This window comes from Lithobates pipiens, unplaced genomic scaffold, assembly GCF_037356315.1.
Source record: "Lithobates pipiens isolate NorthernLeopardFrog02 unplaced genomic scaffold, aLitPip1_a1.2 Scaffold_27, whole genome shotgun sequence".
NCBI lineage: Eukaryota > Metazoa > Chordata > Amphibia > Anura > Ranidae > Lithobates > Lithobates pipiens.
Genome location: NW_027507788.1, coordinates 77,364,093 through 77,386,924, shown reverse-complemented (window position 1 = coordinate 77,386,924; position 22,832 = coordinate 77,364,093). Strand labels below are relative to the sequence as shown.

At 42.6% G+C, this 22,832-nt stretch overlaps 1 protein-coding gene across 5 annotated transcripts in view; it reads right to left on the bottom strand.

The window, feature by feature from the left end:
- The window catches only part of MED25 (mediator complex subunit 25), a 474,735-nt gene that overhangs the window by 347,391 nt on the left and 104,512 nt on the right, over positions 1-22,832 (bottom strand). For all 5 annotated transcript variants that reach the window (XM_077457089.1, XM_077457091.1, XM_077457094.1 and 2 more), the window contains 2 exons: positions 4,327-4,460; positions 4,116-4,215 (listed from right to left, as the gene is read on the bottom strand). In XM_077457089.1, coding sequence (XP_077313215.1) covers positions 4,116-4,215; positions 4,327-4,460 — 234 coding nt within the window. The remainder of the gene's footprint in view (positions 1-4,115; positions 4,216-4,326; positions 4,461-22,832) is intronic.

Below are 22,832 nucleotides of genomic sequence, written 5' to 3'. Positions count from 1 at the left end.
AGGAGTGTGCATTGCATGAAGGCACTTGATCACTTTATTCATTATTATGGACTTTGCTGAATATTTTTAATTTAAACTATGTGGACTTTGTTGCATTATTTATTCAAATCACTTTGAATTGTGTGCGATTCACGGAGCATGAGCACGTTATTATTTTATCATTATTATTATTTTTATTATTAATTTTCACACATTATATATTATATTAATATCAGATTTATATATGCTACATATTGGTTTACAGCACACAGTCTTATGTATTAATGATCAGTAGGAGCGCGGCATTAATATATATGCACACACACACACACACACACACACATACATATAAATATATACAGATTACAGTTTTTTCCCATTGTGGGAAGGTGTGGGAAGTGACAGCAGCAGTTTCTAGTCTTAGTTTTTATTTTTCGCAGCGCACAAGGTTCCCCCCACTTCAGCAATATCTGGTACCCCCTTACAACTCACAATCTCCATGTGCCTACTTGGAGCATCAATTCAGGGTATCCCCCGTAAGGAAGAAGGCCTCAAATACCATTTGCATAGCTACCCTATGGGCTATTGCACTGCATTGTAAATCCCCTGCAGTACCATTATCCTCTGTTCTAAACAGAATGGACTCCATTATGCTGATGGAGAGGATCTTGTATACGTTATATGATAAAATGCACCTGTTTGAATGCAGATGGAATGCCTGGAAATCACAGAAATATTTTACTACCGCAGGACAGAACACCAGTCAGACTTCCCAGTCCTCGCATAATCGCAAAGCTCAGGTATACCTTTTCTTTACACCCAGAAAGATATGTTATGTCAGCTATTAATGATCTACCATCTGTGTGTTTTTTTTTTCTCTTCTGATGACTTGTGTGATTTGTAAGTTTTGTTTAGTTTGTTACCTTGATGTCTACAATTGTTCATTATTTGTCAATTACTGTAGACTGATTGTATGACTTTATTTGCCTCAAAAAAAGTCGTTTGTAAACAAAACAAATATAAAAATGAAGGAACACTAGTGTCGTTTAAATGTTACAAAGAGTTTAACAGAATATGTAAAAAGGAAATCAAGTATGCAAAAATTCAAAATGAACGACAGATTTCAAAAGATAGTAGGACAAACCCCCAAAAAATCTTCAAATATATTAATAGTAAAAAGGTCAGGTCTGAGCACATTGGTCCTTTACAAAATAATTTAGAGTGTGTGACTGGGGACAAGGAGAATTTATTAAATACTTTCTTCAGCTCTGTGTATACAAAAGAGCATGGGGGAGCTCATGTCCATAATGGGGGTGGTGCCTATATTTAAAAAGGGATCAAAGTCTTTACCAAGTAACTACAGACCTGTTAGTTTAACTTCTATAGTCAGGACGACACTGGAGCGTTTAATAAAAGACCACATAGACGAGTTCTTGCTGGAAAAAAAACATTTTAAGCAACAGACAGCATGGATTCATGAAAGCCAGAAGTTGTCAGACAAACCTGATTTCATTTTACGAAGAGTTAAGTAAAACCTTGGCTGTGGATGTGATATACTTGAATTTTGCAAAAGTGTCCGCTACAGTTCAGCACAAACGGCTCATGTGTAAGGTAAAGTCCCCAGGCTTGGAAATATCAGTTTGTAAATGGATAGAAAACTGGCTAAAAGACCATTCAGAGTAGTGGTTAATGATTCTTACTCTGAATGGTTTAAGGTCATCAGTGGTGTACCCCAAGGTCCGGTGTTGGGACCCTTACTTTTTAATATCTTTATAAATGATATTGGGTCTGGGATCAAAAATAAAATTTTTGTCTTTGCAGATGACACTAAGCTATGCAGTGGAATAACATCCTTACAGGATGTCTCCAATACACAAGCCAACCTCAATAGATTCGATGTCTAATTGGGCAATGTCGAGAAATGTAAAGCTATGTACTTGGGGGCTAATAATATGCATGGTAGGGGGAGCACAACTGGGGGAATCTGTAGTGGAGAAGGATATGGGGGTTTTGGTAGATCATACGCTCAATAATAGCATGCAATGCCAAGCTGCAGTTTCCAAAGCAAGCAAAGTCCTTTCTTGTATTAGGAGAGGTATGGACTCCAGAGAGATATCATTTTGCCCCTGTACAAATCATTAGTAAGACCTCATATGGAATATGTAGTTCAGTTTTGGGCACCAGTTTGCAAAAAGGATACCGGGGAACTGGAGAAAGTGCAGAGAAGGCAACCAAACTGATAAGAGGCATGGAGGAGCTCAGCTATGAGGAAAGATTAGAGGAACGGAAATTATTCACTCTTGAGAAGAGGAAAATAAGGGATGATATGATCAACATGTTCAAATATATAAGGGGTCCATATAGTGAACTTGGTGTTGAGTTATTCTCTTTACGGTCAACACAGAGGACACGGGGGCACTATTTACATCTACAGAAAAAGAGATTTCAACTCCAAACATGGAAAGTTTTCTTCACAGTAAGAGCTGTGAAAATCTGAAATAGACTCCTGCCAGAGGTGGTTCTGGCCAGCTCAGTAGATTGCTTTAAGAAAGGCCTGGATACTTTTCTAAATGTACATAATATAACTGGGTACTAACATTTATAGGTAAAGTTGATCCTGTCTTTTTTTTCAACCTACCACGCTGGACTTTGGAGGACGCCAACGCCACGCTAAGCCCCGCTGCCTATGGCCCTCCTTTAGCTTTTTCCCACGTGGCGTGGGCTCCATATCCCATGGGATCCACCGGGAGGAAGGAGGAATGGCGGAGTGGGGGGTCTGGAAGCGGCCAAGCGGTGTGCCGTTCGCACCTTTTTTTTTTTTTCTTTTTTTTTTAAATCCTTTGTCACTCTTTCCCAGAGAAGAGGGGAAGAAAAAACGGCACAGCGGGGTGTCTGGTGGGGAGAGGAACCCCCCCAGGCTTACCGGAGGAGAGAAACTGTTTCCTGAAGACAAACATGCACTCTCTGAGAAGCACGAGGCGGAAGTGCTCAATACAGCCCCCAGTGGTGACACAGGCATGAAAACAGTTACTAATTTAAAGGAGACATTCATAAGAAAATTTTTAACATTTCTTAGAAAACTCCACTTACCTTTCCCACCGCAGGGTTTTCTGTGGTAAACCAACAGACCCAATCTTCACCCTTCACGGTGGGTTCCGTCAAACCTACAGGAGGCGGGGATCCTTGAGGAAACCCACAATCCTGGCCCTGTAATAGCACCTCCGCCAGTAAAACTTTATGGCCTTACTACCAAAAAGTACTGGATCCCGGGATCCAGCTCTCTAAAAAGAGAAGCGTTACAGGCAAAACCTTGTTTCTACTGATAAAAGACCCGGGTACCATTCAATTCGGGCAAAAAGACACTTTGAATGGATCTGGTCTGCATGGCTAGCCCCAGGAAGGATTGCGCCAGAGGGGCTCAGCACAGCACATCTTCATTCGTGACCAACACCTTAGACACTGGCAAAAAAAAACTGAGGTACTCCCACCAGTGGGAGGGGTTAAATAGGGAGTGCACTTTTTAATTTAGGGCGTGCCAGTGGCCTATAACCCATATAGTAACTATATATATACACACACATAATATAATATATATAATCCCAGTCTTAGAGTTCAATATTGAGTTGGCCCAACCTTTGCAGCTTTAACAGCTTCAACTCTTCTGGGAAGGCTGTCCACAAAGTTTAGGCATGTTTGACCATTCTTTCAGAAGCACATTTGTGAGGTTAGGCACTGATGTTGATGAGAAGGCCTGACTCGCAGTCTCCGCTCTAATTCATGCTAAAGGTGTTCTATAGGGTTGAGGTCAGGACTCTGTGCAGGCTAGTCAACTCACTCATCCATGTCTTTATGGAGCTTGCTGGACCTTGCTGGGTGCACTGGTGCGCAGTCATGTTGGAACAGGAAGGCGGCATCCCAAAACTGTTCCCACAAAGTTGGGAGCATGAAATTGTCCAAGATTCTTGGTATGCTGATGCCTTCAGAGATCCCTTCACTGGAACTAAAGGGCCATGCACAACCCCTGAAAACAACCCCACACCATAATCGCCCCACCACCAAGTGACGTATGCTCAATAATCTTGTGAACAATAATCAAGTGCCACATTCAAATATTAATTGACAGATGCAATACTTACACCTTTGCATGTTGTTCTTCTGTTGCTGGATCTTGGCAGCTTCAACGGCAGACTGAGCGGCAATTTGTGCAGGTGTCAGGGTGTTTGCCTGGGCAGTGTGCTAGCACATAAATCACAAAATTAGTTAGTAACAGAAGTCTATATCAATATAATGGCAAACATCATACTAAATGAAGCATAACGACACAGGTCTGGGTACTGTAAAACATACCATGTATGGAGCTGAAACTTGAGAGATCTGGTGGGTAGGGGCAGATGGCATCTGTGACTGTACAACAACAGGATGCTGTGGCTGAGGAACAGTTTGCTTTGGGGGAACCCCTGGGACACTGGCTGCTCCACCCACTAAGTGAAAATATAAAAATTTAATTAAACGTACAATCAGTATTATTGAACTACCACACACAAACGCACACACAAAAAGAGCCAGCACTACACCCCAATCATAATTAAGGACATTATGGGACTTTATAGGTATTATAAAGAGTCACAACACACATTTATAAAATAATTTTGTTCACATTTTATTTATAGAAATAAAAAAACGATTACACGTAGCTCAACCACCAGTTTTTACCACCCTTCGACTGCAAGTATAAACTAGGCCATACTTGTCAGATATATGATGCAGTGTCTCCAATTTGCTTTGAAATACGGACAGCGATGGTGTAAGACTCAATGAGCAAGTTCTAGCCAGCTCAGTAGATTTTAGAGCTTGATGCATTCCTAAATACACAAAATATAAAACAGGATAGTACTATCTATAGGTAACTCTATAGATTGTTGATCCAGGAATATCGGATTGACTCCTGAAGAAGGAATTTTTCCCCCATTGGAGCAAAAGTTTTTGTTTTTTTGCCTTTCTCTGAATCAACTGTGGGTCTAGGAGTGTGTATACAGAGGATTTCTATTTATTTTTTCCTCTGGTTAAAGTGGTTGTAAACTCTCCCCCACAACTTTGTCCCATGTAAATCAGCATAAAAAAACCCTAATGAACACTGCTTCTAGATATCTCCTTACTTGCTTAGTATTTTTGTAATCGTTTTTGTTCTTTAGAATGATGTCACTGAGCATGCCAAGAGCTCCCCTGATTTACTGCACACTCTGTGTGCTTGTCTATCTGTTATCAGGACTTCCTACGGCACACCACTGAACTACCAGGAGGCTGCATAATCACTCAGAGCTTCCTCCTACACATGTGACATTACATGCAGTGTAAACCTGGCCATTACAGCAGTCTTATCATCTGAAGCTGATAAGACTGACATAGGCAAACAATCGGCACAAGTAAATACTATGAAATAAAACAAGTCAGCTATGAGCAGGGATGCAGGATTTGCTATAGAAACATTGGATTAAGAAGGAAGCTTAGTTAACAGTACAGGAAGTGCTCAATGTAAGGGCGGAAATAAACTCCACTGTGGACTCAGAAAACAATACTTAAGATAGCGCTGTCTTACCACTGGAAACAAGTTTTTTAAAGTTTCTTTAAACAGTAAGTAATATGCGATTTGGGCTGGATCACATTGGCTATAGTTTGATAATTACTTATTATAATGGACTAAATGAAAATAAGCATCAGAGTGGGAGATATTACTTCCTCTTTAAGGACTAGATGTCTTTTTTTCAACCCAACTATGTACACATTTTGTTGATCTGCAACATCTTATACATTGTTTACATTACGTTACATTGCTTATAAGGTTGAAAAATTAGACATCCACTTCAGCTAATGCACGTTTGCGTGTGATTTTTATTTTCTAACAATTTCCATAGCCCTATATATTCTACTTCCTGAGGATGACAATTAAAAGTAGTTGCCGACACTCACCACTTGCTTGTGGAGGGAGTTCAAAATTTTCACCGCTCTTACAGTAAAATAAAAAAAACTTTTTACAATCTAAGGTTAAACTTCTTTTCTTCTAACCTTAAATCATGTCCAAATGTCCTCTTTAGATATATTTATACATTGGAATCTTATTCCCTCTCAAACACTTGTTCTCCAGAGTTAATAGATGTAATCGAGCTGAGGTCCTCCATCCCTATTAATAATTTTCTTGCCCTTAACTGAACCATAATTCAACAACGTCTTTCCTTAGGATTGGTGAAAAACAAACTGAATTGCATATTCAAAATGAGGTTGAACCAGTGCTTTGTAAAGGGGTACAATTATTGATTTAGCTGTTGAATATATGCCCCTTTTCAATGCATGAGAAATCTGTACTAGTTTTGTTGGCTATAGCTTGGCATTGCATGCTATTAAGTCTGATCTGCAAGCACCCCTGGATCCTTTTCCATTACTGATTCTCTCTAGGGAAACCCTCTTTGTGCTGGCTTCAAAGTCACACAATGTCATCGTGGCTTGCATAAGACTTCAACAGAAGTCAATGCTAGTTGTGTTGAAGTCACCCCAAAGTAGTGCAGGAACCTTTTTCTAAGTCGGAGTGACTTAAGTCGCACTGATTAGAACAGTTCAATTTCCATTAATGGGGCGGAGTCACGGCAGAACCAGAGCTTAATGTGCATCTTGCATTCAAGTGCATTACTTTACATTTCTCAATATTGAACCTCATCTGCCATATAGCCGTACAAACCCCTGTTATTTCAAGGTCTTTCTGTAATTATGCTACGTCAAATGTGTTCCTAATTTGGCATCATCAGAAAATGCTAATTGAGCTCTTAAAGAGGAAGTAAACCCTATGGGTTTACTTCTACTTTGTCTCCCTGCAAAGGTAAAGAATAATAGGCTACTATGCATCGCGTAGTAGCCCATTATGTGTCACTTACCTGACACAGGAGCAAGCGATGTCACCACTGTCCCCTGTAGCACGGAGCATCCATCATCTTCTGGGTATCGCTGCTCCGGCCACTCACAGCACCGGAGCAGCGATGACGTCACTACCACGCATGCGCACGGGAGCTGCCACTAACGGCATATCGCCATTAGCAGCGGCATGCTGCTAATACCGATAGTACGCCTGCGCGCACTACATCGGCATATCACCATTAGCAGTGGCATGCTGCTAACGCTGCTAGTGCGCCTGCGCCGTAAACAGCAGTGCCTGACTTTTAGTAAATATCTCCTAAACCGTGTAGGTTTAGGAGATAGTTCTTGGACCTACAGGTAAGCCTTAATCTAGGCTTACCTATAGGTAAAAGTGGTTTTTAAGGGTTTACAACCACTTTAATTGCAACCTCTCTATAACCAATAAAGAAACAGAATTGGCCCAAATACAAGGCCCAGAGCACATCATTAACAACTTTATTTGTAAATGTAATTGCAGTACCGTTTAATCCACCTTAAATGTGGTCCACTACTTTAAAGTACATCACTACATTAAATCCATTTAGGGTGGAGTTGAACATGCTCACTGGCTACAGATTTGAGGAGAGCAGCATTTAGGCCCCTTTCCCACAGGCTGTCTGATCAGATCTGCCTGTCAGTTTTTCAGGCAGACCTGATCGGACCCTCCAGTCTCCTCTATGGATATGGAGCGGTAGATGTCAGCTCACACCCGCCACCATCCGATTCGATCCGCAAAAACAGATGGACTGTGGATCTATTCCCTATCCGTCCTGCAGATTGCATGGATTTGGACAGGCGGTCTGTATCTATCCGATTGCCCCATAGAGGAGAGCAGGACTGTGTCCTTGTCCGCTCTGCATAGCGGAGCGAACACCAACCTGTCTTCTGTCTGTTTAGCAGGGATCAGCAGTGAGATCCCCCCGCTCAGCAAGCGAATACCGCTTAGTGGAGGCACCCATGTGAAAGGGGCAAAAATAGGAGCGTTTCTCTTTTCTGTATTTACTTTGTGCAGCCGCCTGTCATTTGAATGTTATAACGATTAATGAATCTTTAAATATTGCACTATGAAGATTCCTTGTTTTTCTCCCTTAAATGAGAACTGATCATATCCCAGGTCTGGCTTGTGGATTTGGGAGGACTCCACTGCCGCCACTGTTTTTATAAGCACTTTGAAGTTACTGCTTAAATGTAAGTGTACTACATTTAATACATTTTTTCACATATACGGAATTATGCTATGTGGCCCTTTTTCTATTCCTCCTATTCACTGAGTGCAAATTGATACCAACCACCTGTGTATGGAGAAGTAGTATCCACAAGTTTTGGGACAAGATTTCGACAGGTCACATCCCAGCTGTCAGTTGACACCATAAAGCCTTATTGACTCGCAGAACGTATGTTCTTTTTGAGTCTGAATTTTCCAGTAAGCCTGCATCCTTATCGGTGGTGGTGCTGTCACATGGGTGGTCGCAAGATTACATTTTGGTTTTTGGTGTATTTGAAGAATGCAAGGCTCTGACCATGACTGGGGACTTTATCAAAATGTTTATGGACTTTTACACCAGTTTTTGATTTCTAATTTTTAGTTTTATTTATATTGCACTATACACAAGAGTGTTGTTGAAGTGTATCACTTTTTTCACATTTATCAAATAAGTGTGTTTTGTAGTTTGTGTCACAATATTGATCATTCACTCATACTGATTTAAGATTTTGTTACACAAGTCTGGTTGGGTTATATTAGCGCTGCACTGTATGCACTTTTTTTTACTTGACAACAAATGTATCTGTTTGTTGTGTTAGCCACTATTTCTTGTTTTTTTTTGGTTGCGTGGGGTATTTTGTATACTGGCTTGTGGATTGGGTTTCAAAATAAGAGTGATGTAGCATACTAAGGACTCTTTCTCACATAATGTCCATTCTTCCCGGATGTTTACTCAACAGGGATCGCTCCGCTGATCTCCATTGAGCCAGCGAATGACAGGTCCATCTCTGCTCACTGTGGAGAGATGGACCTGTCAGATCTCGGCTCTTCGATATGGGGGAATCGGATGAAAATAGATCCGCCTGTCCGTTTTTATCCAATCTGATCTGCCAGACAGATGGAAAATAGGGTTTCCATCCATCTGAATTTAGAGGATTGGATGTCAGAGGACATGTCACCGCTGACATCTGTCGCTCTATAGAACTGTATGGAACGTTCAGGTCTGCCTAAAAAAACAGAGGCGGTCTTGAACGGTCCGCATGTGTGAAAGGGGCCTAATACCAGTCAACAGGGGGAGAGTTGGGGAGATTCCTCTCAGTGCCTGTACCACGTACTTGTATGAGAGAGCATCCCGCTCTTTGTGTTGCTGCCCCTGAAAACAGAGGGAACGTTATCACTTATTAACCACTTGACCACTGGGCACTTAAACACCCTTAATAACCAGACCAATTTTCAGCTTTCAGTGCTCTCACAGTTTGAATGACAATTACTCAGTCATGTAACACTGGACCTATATGAAATTTTTGTCCTTTTTTCACACAAATAGAGCTTTCTTTTGGTGGTATTTAATCACCGCTCGGTTTTTTATTTTTTGTGCTATAAAAGAAAAAATACAGAAAATTCTGTAAAAAAATGAATTTTTCTTTGTTTCTGTTATAAAATTTAGCAGATTAGTAATTTTTCTTCAGAAATTTTGGCCAAAATTTATACCACTACATATCTTTGGTAAAAATAAGTACAAATTGGTGGATATTATTTGGTCTTTGTGAAAGTTAGAGTCCACAAGCTATGGTGCCAATATCTGAAAATTGATCACACTTGAAGTACTGACGGCCTATTTCAATTCTTGAGACCCTAACATGCCAGAAAAGTACAAATACCCCCCAAATGACACCTTTTTGGAAAGAAGACATTCCAAGGTATTTAGTAAGAGGCATGATGAGTTTTTTGAAGTTGTCATTTTTTCCCACAATTCTTTGCAAAATCAAGATTTTTTGTATTTTTTTTTATTATTTCACAAAATTGTCATATTATCAATTTATTTCTCACACACAGCATATGCATACCACAAATGACACCCCAAAACACATTCTGCTATTACTCCCGAGTACGGTGATACCACATGTGTGAGACTTTTACACAGTGTGGCCACATACAGAGGCCCAAAATGCAGGGAGCGCCATCAGGCGTTCTGGAGCACCCAGGCCAATTCTGACATTTCTCTCCTAGATGTAAAAATCATTTATTTGCTAGAAAATTACATAGAATCCCAAAATATTATATATATTTTTTAGCAAACACCCTGGAGAATACAGTGGTGGTCGTTGCAACTTTTTATCTCGCACGGTATTTGCGCAGCAATTTTTCGAATGCTTTTTTTGGGGAAAAAAAACTGTTTTGTTTAAAAAAAAAAAAAAAACACAGTAAAGTTAGCCCAATTCTTGCATAATGTGAAAGATGAAGTTACGCTGAGTAAATAGATACCTAACATGTCACTCTTCAAAATTGCACACGCTCGTGGAATGGCGCCAAACGTCGCTACTTAAAAATCCCCATAGGCCACGCTTTAAATTTTTTTTACTGGTTATATGTTTTGAGTTACAGAGGAGGTCTAGGGCTAGAATTATTGCTCTCGCTCTAACGTTCGCAGTGATACCTCACGAGTGGTTTGAACACCGTTTTCATATGTGGGCGGGACTTACGTATGCGTTCGCTTCTGCATGCGAGCACATGGGAACAGAGGCGCTTTAAAAAAAAAAAAAAAAAAATTTTATTGTTCATTTTACTTTATTTTAGTTTGACATTTTTTTTCCCCAAAAATAAATTTTTTGATCACTTTTTTTCCTATTACAAGGAATGTAAACATCCCTTGTAATAGGAATATGGCATGACAGGTCCTCTTTTCAGTGAGATATGGGGTCAATAAGACCCCACATCTCACCTCTAGGCTGGAAAGCCTGAAATAAAAAAAAATAAAAAAAGATTCTGGCTTTGATCGTATTGGCGAGTCGGTAGAAGCACCGGAAGGTGGCGGGGGGGGGGGGGGGGGGATGTCTATGGCTGGGTATTACAGGGTATCACCAACTATGGCTGGGTATTGAGGGGTTAAATTTCGGTGAGCAGCGATGTGGGCACTGCAGATGCAGCCCACACCGCTGCTGACACCGATCTCTTCCTCCTCCACTGTATCGACCGGTTTGTTTACAAGTGATCACTCCGTCATTTGACGGACCGCCTTGTAGCCATCATTCGGCTATGGGCCGGTTGTTAAGTGGTTAAAAAAAAAGGGGGGGAACAAGATAACTTTTTTTTTATACCTATACAAAAACGTTTAGCCTTTCATTTCTATTTTAATCTGAATAGGTTGTTTTACAGGGTGATGAAGGTTTACAATCACTTTAAGTCTGTTTGAGAGTGCTGCCTATAATATTATTAAGTGACGGGACCACTTGGAGGATATTCCTTTAGCACTGAGGTACTAACACAGGGGTGTCCAACCTGTGGCCCAAGACGGCTATGAATGTGGCCAAACAAAAAATCATAAACGGATTTTAAAAAGTTGATTTAGGGGGAATTTTTTGTAAAAATGCATATACACATAGCAAACACGTGGCCGAAAACAAATTTGACACTCTACTGGAGTTTTATCTTCTGCACTCTTCACGATCACACCTTATTTATGTCATCAGTTTTCAGCAGCATCTATATTTGTGTGCAACTATTTTCAAGGATGAAGCAAATGAAGAGCAAAATTAGAACCAAAATATCTGATGAGCACCTTGAGAATTTCTGCTAAAAAGCACAGGAGGCGGTATAAGAGCATCTGTACAAAGATCGGCATCCAATCACAATGTTATTTGCAATTACTATCAGTTGGTGCAGTGACTAGCAGGGATCGTGCAAACCCATCGCATGAGCCTCCTCCCTGGAGTTCCCCGGTGCAACACCCACCCCCTAAAAGAGGGACGGGACAGAGTCACATGTCATGATGCCGCCGACGCACAATAGGCAACGTTAGCGCTCAAAGATGGAACGCAAACATATGGAGGCCCAAAAGGACCTACTCTGCCAGGAAGTGGGCATCCCAAACTGCTCCGTCCCACGTAATTGGGAGAGCGGCCTAGGTCCCCTGCACGCCAGGAGCCAAGAAGTCCCATCCTCCAAGTCCGCTGCAGGATAAACAGAAGGATAATATGCCCAAAGACCAACGAATAAATTGTACAAAAATAGGGGACACTTATTTTGATATTGATGATATAACAGCCAAAACAGATGAACGCTAGATGTAAGGCTATGCAGGATGAATAGGGCACATAATAATGCAGAGAAGAATACCAATTGAGTTTTATAGATTGGTTAACAGATCATAACATTACAATAATAAGCAAATAAATCAAGCACTTTTTTATATACAGAACAACAATACAGGCACTGATTACTGCTGTGCCGCAATGATATCAATGCCTTGAATAAGTGAAAAAGGTCCTAGCTAGGACTTTTCTGTACTGCTTGAAAAGTATGGATAATTCTCCTTGATAGATATTAACCACTTGCCGACCGCCGCACGACGATGTACGTCGACAGAATGGCACGGGCTGGCATATGGGCGTACCTGTACGTCCCTGCCTTCCCGCGGGTGGGGGGCCCAATCGGGCCCCCCCCCGGTGCCTGCGGCGGTCGGTTTTCAATCGGGAGCGATCCGGGATGAGGGGGCGGCCATTCATTCATGGCCACCCCCTCGCGATCGCTCCCGACGAATGGAAATGCTCCGTGACATCACTTCCTCTCCTGTAATGTAAACACAGGCAGAGGAAGTGATGTAATCTCTCCTCCGTGTCGGTATTTTTCGTTCCGGCACCGAGGAGAGAGGATCGGTGAGTTGCACCAACACGACACTACACAGTAGAACATGCCAGGCACACTCACACCCCCCCTTCACCCCCCGATCACCCCCCCCCCCCAATTACCCCTGCCCCCCCAGTCACAGTGACACCAATTGCATTTTTTTTTTTTTTGCATTGGTGTCATTTGTGACTGTAATAACTGTTAGGGCAGTTAGGGTTAGCCCCCTTTAGTTCTAATGTACCCCCCTAACCCCCCCCAATAAAGGTTTAACCCCGTGATCACCCCCCGTCGCCAGTGTCACTAAGGCTGGGTTCACATTGCAGCGGTTTATGAGAACGGATGTGATTCGCACCGCACTGCAGTGCAAATCACATCCGATCTCTGTGCGATTCGAGTTCAGCCATACAGATAGTATGGCTGAATTCGCGCCGCACCCGCCGCAAATTCGCACGGGACCCTTTTTTGGTCCGCAGCAGAATCGGATCGCATGGGTGTTCACACCATGCGATCCGAGTTTGCAGATCGCACTGCGATATGCGAACTGATCTGGGGGTGTCATTAACATTTCACTGACACTCCCAGCAGTTCGCATAGGGCAGTGTGAACTGCCGCTGGGAGGCATGCGATGCGGGAACCCGCCGCGGATTCGTGGCGTTCCCGCATCGCTCCAGTGTGAACCCAGCCTAATAAGCGATCGTTTTTCTGATCGCTGTATTAGTGTCACAGGTGACGCTAGTTAGGCAGGTAGGTATTTAGGTTCGCCGCAGCTTTTTATAGCGCCAGGGACCCCCATATACTACCGCATAAAGCCCCCTGATTGCCCCCTAGTTAACCCTTTCACCAGTGATCACCATATAACTGTTACAGGTGACGTTGGTTGGTTAGTTATTTTTTTTATAGTTTCAGGGCACCTGCCATTTATTACCTAATAAAGGTTTAACCCCCTGATCACCCGGCGGGTGTCATTTGTGACTGTAATAACTGTTAGGGCAGTTAGGGTTAGCCCCCTTTAGTTCTAAGGTACCCCCCTAACCCCCCCAATAAAGGTTTAACCCCGTGATCACCCCCCGTCGCCAGTGTCACTAAGGCTGGGTTCACATTGCAGCGGTTTATGAGAACGGATGTGATTCGCACCGCACTGCAGTGCAAATCACATCCGATCTCTGTGCGATTCGAGTTCAGCCATACAGATAGTATGGCTGAATTTGCGTCGCACCCGCCGCAAACTCGCACGGGACCCTTTTTTGGTCCGCAGCAGAATCGGATCGCATGGGTGTTCACACCATGCGATCCAAGTTTGCAGATCGCACTGCGATATGCGAACTGATCTGGGGGTGTCATTAACATTTCACTGACACTCCCAGCAGTTTGCATAGGGCAGTGTGAACTGCCGCCGGGAGGCATGCGATGCGGGAACCCGCCGCGGATTCGTGGCGTTCCCGCATCGCTCCAGTGTGAACCCAGCCTAATAAGCGATCGTTTTTCTGATCGCTGTATTAGTGTCACAGGTGACGCTAGTTAGGCAGGTAGGTATTTAGGTTCGCCGCAGCTTTTTATAGCGCCAGGGACCCCCATATACTACCGCATAAAGCCCCGATTGCCCCCTAGTTAACCCTTTCACCAGTGATCACCATATAACTGTTACAGGTGACGCTGGTTGGTTAGTTTTTTTATAGTTTCAGGGCACCCGCCATTTATTACCAAGTCTCACTAGTGTACCCCTAAATTTAGGGTGTCTACTTTCCAAAATGGGGTCATTTGGGGGGGGGTTTGTGCCATCTTGCCATTTTATGGCCTTCAAAACTGTAATGCCCTTAGAAAGCCTGAAGGTGGTGATTGGTTTTCGGGGCCCCGTACGCGGCTAGGCTCCCAAAAAGTCCCACATATGTGGTATCCCCGTACTCAGGAGAAGCAGCAGAATTTATTTTGGGGTGTCATTTCACATATGCCCATAGCATGTGTGAGCAATATATAATTTAGTGACAACTTTGTGAAAAAAAAAAAAAAAAAGTTTGTAATTTTCCCGCAACTTGTGGCAAAATATAAAATATTCCATGGACTCAACATGCCTCTCAGCAAATAGCTTGGGGTGTCTACTTTCTAAAATGGGGTCATTTGTGGGGGTTTTGTGCCATCTTGGCATTTTATGGCCTTCGAAACTGTGATAGGTAGTGAGGAGTGAAGTCAAAAATTTGCACCCTTAGAAATCCTGAAGGTGGTGATTGGTTTTCGGGGCCCCGTACGCGGCTAGGCTCACAAAAAGTCCCACATATGTGGTATCCCCGTACTCAGGAGAAGCAGCAGAATTTATTTTGGGGTGTCATTTCACATATGCCCATAGCATGTGTGAGCAATATATCATTTAGTGACAACTTTGTGTAAAAAAAAAAAAAATTTTTTTTTTTTGTCATTATTCAATCGCTTGAGGCAAAAAAACTAAAATATTCAATGGGCTCAACATGCCTCTTATCAATTTCCTTAGGGGGTCTACTTTCCAAAATGGGGTCATTTGGGGGGGTTTTGTACTGCCCTGCCATTTTAGCACCTCAAGAAATGAGATAGGCAGTCGTAAACTAAAAGCTGCGTAAATTCCAGAAAACGTACCTTAGTTTGTAGATGTGACAACTTTTGCGCAAACCAATAAATATACAGTTATTGACTTTTTTTTTTTACCAAAGACATGTGGCTGAATACATTTTGGCCTAAATGTATGACTAAAATTGAGTTTATTGGATTTTTCTAATAACAAAAAGTAGAAAATATCATTTTTTTTCAAAATTTGCGGTATTTTTACGTTTATATCGCAAAAAATAAAAAAATCGCAGTCAGTCAAATACCTTTAAAAGAAAGCTCTATTTGTGGGAAAAAAAGGACGCAAATTTTGTTTGGGTACAACATTGCATGACCGCGCAATTACCAGTTAAAGCAGCGCAGTGCCAAATTATAAAAAGACCTCTGGTCATTGACCAGCAAAATGGTCCGGTCTGAAAGTGGTTAAAGAAGAGAAGGATAATTGCCAGAAATAAGGATTGAGGGTATTACCCTACATGTCCAATTCGCAAACACGAGACTCAAATCCTGGAATATAAAGCCTAAAGTTGAGTCCTGGGGTTATGGTAGCCTTCAGATGAAAAATCCATCTGAGTTCCGTTTGCAACAATAGTTTGTTATTATCGCCTCCCCGAGATGCGGGGCCAATATGGTCAAGTGCCAAAAACGTAACTTTTGAATATGTGTCACCATGTATAAGGGCACTATGCCCGCCTAAAGGTAGAGCTAGATCTTGTTTTTGAATACTGCCAAAATTCCAATTTGGTCTTACACCAACTGTGGTGCGGCAGTTGGTGTAATGTCTAGGTTTAAACGCTTCCCCATTAGGTAAAGCGGTATTTTTCAGTGTGTCCATATATTTACAATATCCACAGTGACCACATGAAAAAGTACTGCAGTATTCTTTAATTTTTTGTTTAAAGTGGTTGTAAACCCTTACAAACCACTTTAACCTACAGGTAAGCCTAGATTAAGGCTTACCTGTAGGTCCAAGAAATATCTCCCAAACCTATACGGGTTTAGGAGATATTTGCCCGAAGACGGGCACCGCTGTCTACGGCTCATGCGCCATAGACAGCGGCGCGCAGGCGCACTGAGCGTGGCATCGTCGATGACGAAGATGCCGCGCAATGCCGCACATCTCAGCTCCCGTGCGCATGACAGCGGCGGAGCTGCGAGACCCCACGAGAAAATGAATGCGCTGGACTACAGGGGACAGCGGTGACATCGCTGGCTCCTGTGTCAGGTAAGTGACACATAATGGGCTACTATGCGATGCATAGTAGTCCATTATGCTTTGCCTTTGCAGGGAATGAAAGAGGAAGTAAACCCATCAGGGTTTACTTCCTCTTTAATAGCAAGTTCACTGTGCACTAGTTTGTCCCGAAGTGAGGGAGCCCGTCTGAATGCAAGAGGCCGTTCACCCAATAGTGGAGCCAAAGTAGCATCCATATGGAGCAGATGCCAATGTTTTTGTAAGAAATTCCTAACTTTTTGATGTTCAGAGGTATATTGAGTGACAACCCGAATTGAGAACCAATTACTCACCTGCAAATACAGCAGTTTTTATGTCGGTAAGACCCAATTGGAATTTTGGCGTCTCATCTATCGACATGTAGTAAGTATTCAAAAACAAGATGTAGCTCTACCGTTAGACAGGCATAAGTGCCCTTATACATGGTGACAAATATCCAAAAGTTACATTTTTGGCACTTCGCCATATTGGCCCCACATCTCGGGGAAGCGATTATAACAAGCTATTGTTGCAGACGGAACTCTGGATTTTTCATCTGAAGGCCACCATAACCCCAGGACTCAAATAGGCCTTCAACTTTAGGCCTCATCTTTCAGGATTTGAGTCTAGCGTTTGTGAATTGGACATTTAGGGTAATACCCTCAATCCTTATTTCTGGCAATTATCCATCTCTTCTTTAATATCAATGAGAATTGTCCATACTTTTCAAGCAGTACAGAAAAGTCCTAGCTAGGACCTTTTTCACTTATTAAAGAGGTGGGTTTTACTTCCTCTTTATTTCCCTGCAAAGATAAAGCATAATGGGCTACTACACATCGCATAGTAGCACATTATGTGTCACTTACCTGAAACCAAAGCCTGCAATGTCACCGTTGTCCCCACTAGCAGGGAGCGTCCATCTTTGCCCCTCTTCCTTCTGGGGCCTCGAACTCCGGCTCTGTGACTGGCCGGAGTCACGTGATGTCACGGCATTACCCCTATTAGAAACGGCACGATGTGCCCTTTCTAAAGTGTGCATGCCCAGATGACATTGGCGCATGCACCGTAGTCATCGGCGCTTGGCTTTTTCATAAATATCTTCTAACTCGTGGAGGTTTAGGAGATATTTCCCGCACCTACAGGTAACCTGTAGGTAAAAGTGGCTGTACAGAGTGTACAACCACTTAAATTCTAAGCATTGATATCATTGTGGCACAAATGCAATCAGTGTCTGTTTGATTGTTCTGTATATAAAAAAAAAGTGCTTGATTTATTGGCTTATTATTGTAATTGTAATAAAATGTATGCCTTTTCACTCTTGGTTTGGTCTATTAACAACCCTAAGGGGTCCTTCACTGTACCTTTGGTACTAGGTATTTCTTCCTTGTTTGGCATCAGACATTTTTGCACTTTATTAATCACAATATTTATGAATCAATTGCACAATTCAGTTTGCATGTTTGACATTATCAAGTATAAATAAAAAATAAATAAAAAAAAAAGCTTGTTTGCTTATTTGCATAAGCATGATGACATTTAAATAGATGTTTGATGCTATATAATGTATATTTTATATATTTACATTTAATTTATGCATAGCTTTCATGGTTTATTATATTTATGTACTTATTGTAATGGTTCACAGTAAGGGTATTTTTTTACAGATGCGGTGGGGCGATTCCAGTATAGTCCCCACCACATTGCAAGGCAAAATGCATTGTCTCCTCATGTGCCTCGATCACACCACTGCTGTGTGGGCAGTGTGCAGTAAAAAAAGTAAAGCAGGCCATCAAAAAAAAATTCTCAGCATGGTGCAGTGCGAGGCAATCCACTGCCTCACACCACACAGTGGTCATTTGAACTCATGAAAAGCCTCTGACATTTCAATAAAGTCTATTGAAAAAAAAAGTGAATAGTGCAATGCGCCAAGATTGGCACATCAGTATTATGTTGATCTGGCCAGAGGCTGGTGTGAATTAACCCTTTAGGTTGCTGTAGAGGCTGTGCAAATACATTTACAAATACTATTTGGGACTTGCATATATCAGTCCATGGTTGCTTGCGGCTCATTATCTTTTAATATTTATGCAGATGTTGTGGTTTGTTTTTCACTCACAACTTTAACCACTTGCTTACTGGGCACTTAAACACCCTTCCTGCCCAGACCAATTTTCAGCTTTCGGTGCTCTCACACTTTGAATGACAATTACTCAGTCATGCAACACTGTACCCAAATGAATTTTGTGTCCTTTTTTTCCCACAAATAGAGCTTTCTTTTGGTGGTATTTGATCACCTCTGGGGTTTTTATTTTTTGCGCTATAAATGAAAAAAGACCGAAAATTTTGAAAAAAACCGCATATTTCTTTGTTTCTGTGACAGAATTATGCAAATTATTAATTTTTCTTCATAAATTTTGGTCACAATTTATACTGCTACATATCTTTGGTAAAAATAACCCAAATTAGTGGATATTATTTGGTCTTTGTGAAAGTTAGAGAGTCTACAAGCTGTGGTGCGAATCGCACAAAATTGATCACATCTGATGTACTGGTGGCCTATCTCGCTTCTTGTGACCCGAACAAGTCAGGAAAGTACAAATACCCCCCAAATGACCCCTTTTTGGAAAGTAGACATTCCAAGGTATTTAGTAAGAGGCATGGTGAGCTTTTTGATGTTGTCATTTTTTTCCCACAATTCTTTGCAAAATGAAGATTTTTCATTTTCTTTATTTTTCTCCACAAAATTGTCATTGTAATAGGTTATTTCTCTCACGTGGCATGTGTATACCACAAATGACACCCCCCAAAAAATTCTGCTACTCCTCCTGAGTATTACAATACCACATGTGTGGGACTTTTTCACAGCCTGGCCACATAGAGAGGCCCAACATGCAGGGAGCGCCATCACGTGTTCTAGAAGCATAAATTACACATCTAACTTGTTGACTATTTATTACACTTTTGAAGCACCAGGACAATGACACATGACACTGATGACAGATGGCACTGATACGTGGCACTGATGACACGTGGCACTGATGACAGATGACACTAATATGTGGCACTGATGACACGTGGCACTAATATGTGGCACTGATGACACGTGGCACTAATATGTGGCACTGATGACACGTGGCACTAATACGTGGCACTGATGACATGTGGCACTGATACGTGGCACTAATACGTGCCACCAGTGACAGATGGCACTAATACGTGGCACCAATGACGCGTGACACTGATGACAGATGGCCCTGATAAGTGGCATTGATGACACGTGACACTGACAACAGATGGCACGTGACACTGACAGGTGGCACTGATGACAAATGGCACTGATACGTGGCACTGATGACAGATGGCACTAATACGTGGCACTGATGACAGATGGCACTATGTGGCACTAATAACACGTGGCACTGATGACAGATGCCACTTATACGTGGCACTGATGACAGATGGCACTGGGGACAAATGGCACTGACAACAGGTGGCACTGGGGACAGGTGGCACTGGGGTGGGGTGGATTGCACTGGGGTGGATGGCACTGGGGCGGATGGCACTGGGGCAGGATGGCACTGGGGGAGATGGCACTGGGGCAGGATGGCACTGGGGGGGGTGGCAGTGGGGGAGGATGGCTCTGGGGGAGGATGGCACTTTTTTTAAACTTTTTTTTTTTTTCTTTTGTACACTGACGGCTGCTGCAGCCGTTCTTCTCTCCCCTCTCACACGCTGTCTGTGTGAGGAGGGAGAGCGGCGCTGAGAGATGATCTCATATGTTTACATATGAGATCATCTCCCATTGGACACGCCGATCGCGCTGTAAACGGCCGCTGTGATTGGCCGTTTACAGCGATCTGTGTTTGCCTGTCCCCGGGGGACACGGCAAACACAGAACTTCCGCGATGCGCGCCCGCGATGCGCGCCCGCGGCGGCGCGCATTGCGGAAGTAAACACCAGGCCGTCCAGGGACGGCCAGGCGAGGGAAGCCGCCCGCCCTAAGGCCGTCATTCGGCTATAGAGCGGGCGGGAAGCGGTTAAACTATTTTAGAGAAAGAGCTTTCTATCACTACTCCGAGAACCAGCTCAGTTATTTTTTTTTAGCGTTCACGCTATGACAAAAAACACACACGTTCAATTATCTACACTAGAGGGATAGAAGAATCCACTATCCATTAGTGAGGCAGACTTGTTGAACCACTTGGTCTTTTTAATACAGTCAATATTCTATGTTTCTATGCTGGCAGAATACACTGACCAGTGGCTGCAGCCAATTAGCTGATCAAGAAAAGAATTATCAACATACATTTGTGCTGGCAGAATTTATGATTTCTTGGACATTTTTCAGAGAATATGAATGATAACACAAAAACATTTCTTTCACTTGTAGAGCACGCGCTATGCGTTTTTCAAAGTTAAACTTATGTAATTATATTGTTGTGCCTCAAGAATTATAGAAGGAATATATCCAAATATACGGAATATATAAAAAAAAACTTTTAAATTGTATTTAAGAATAAATTTATACGTTTTTATATAATCTGGTATCAAGATAGTCCGTCACTTTGCTGGGGGATATTGAGGTAATTCATGGTTATGGTGTTCCATGTTTTGAACCCCCTCCTTTCCTCCCAGAATCTCCTTTCTCTATAAAGTTAAACTTATGCCTGAACTGCAGTTTGGTTTGGGTACAACTGTCTAAATTTAGACTTCGGCATCAGTCTGACTGGACTGTGAGATGTTCAGCCTGGCCACAGGGGGCACTGTCACTTCTGGCAGGCATGGAACTGCATTCCCACGCCTCTTCCCAGTCCTCCATATTCATGTCAGGGGAGTCCTCCATCCACTTGGCCTTAAGAGTTTCAAAGTCCCATGTGTATATTAGGTGACAAAGCTTTGTAAAAGTTAGACAGAGGCTTGCTTACAGATCTGTCTCTGAGTAAGTCTTCCAGAGACAAAGTATAAAAAGCAACTTGAGTTTTCAAATTGAGTACTAAAAGCATGCCTAAGCTGCAAGAACCTAAACAAATAGGCATTTGGCAATTCATAGTTCTGTTTCAAACCAAAGGTCTGCAATCGACCCCAGGTACAAATCTGATCCACATATTTAATATCATGGCCAGATACTTGGATCTGGAATTGACAAATTCTGACAGTGACGGGGAGTATGTGGTGAGATATGTCCAGAAGCCATGGGGTGGAGATAGAGCCGCTAACCACATCCTCAAGACTGTTTGCATAGCCACAGGTCAGGTGAAAAGGTGCAGAGGGTCCACGATAGATTAAGTTCCGCAAAGCCTCATAGGAGCCCAAACATGCTGCCTCCAGAATCACTGCTGCGTTGGACTGAGAGACTAACCAATTGTTTGCGTGCGACAACTGGGCTGCCAAGTAGTATTTATGTAGATCGGGACAAGCCAAACCCCCCTCCTCCCAAGGTCTCTGCAACACCGTCATGTTTACTCTTTTTAAACCATAATGGCAACAGAAACTACCAAAATTACCCCGATTAAAAGTTTACATACCCTGGTGATTTTTAGTCTGATAACATAACATAACACAAGTTGACAAAGGGGTTTGAATGGCTATTAAAAGGTCACCATTCTCACCTGTGATCCGTTTGCTTGTAATTAGTGTGTGTGTATAGAAACGGTCAAGGGCAGCCAGCATTACCGCAAATGTGAAGGAAACTTGAAACACCTCTATTTCACACTCGCCACCAACCAGTTCACTCCCCAGCCACTTCCCATGTTAGCCCCCTCCCTTCAACTTATACCACAGGTGACCAACTTGCAGATGGCAGACCCTAATCCCCCCCCCACCCACTGACTGACATGCCTCCATGACCACCTCACAACCCCCTGCTGTCAGACCTCTCTTCCCAGCCTGTCCTCACACACCCTCTCATCTGCTGACCTGGGGATGGGGGAATCACTCCTGCAGTGTTATTGTGTTCTGCCAGTGAGGAGCCTTTCCTACCCACAAAATACAATGATCAGTGTTGCTAACTATAGCTGGCAGCACCGATTGTTTTGGGAAAAAACTGACAGGCTGATTGTACTCAAGTCGATCAATAGATTGACTTGTATACAACCAGCTAGCCCATACATAGATCGACTATAGCTGGTCTTTGATTAATTGGCTTAATTTCAATCCATGTAGGGCCCGCTTAACCACTACACAGTCCCTAAACATCCTTCCACAAACCTTTACGTTTTTCCTTCCCAGATTCTTTCATCCTCCTCACCTGTAAAATACCGCTCACTGTCATACCCCCCTGTGTCATACCTCCCACAC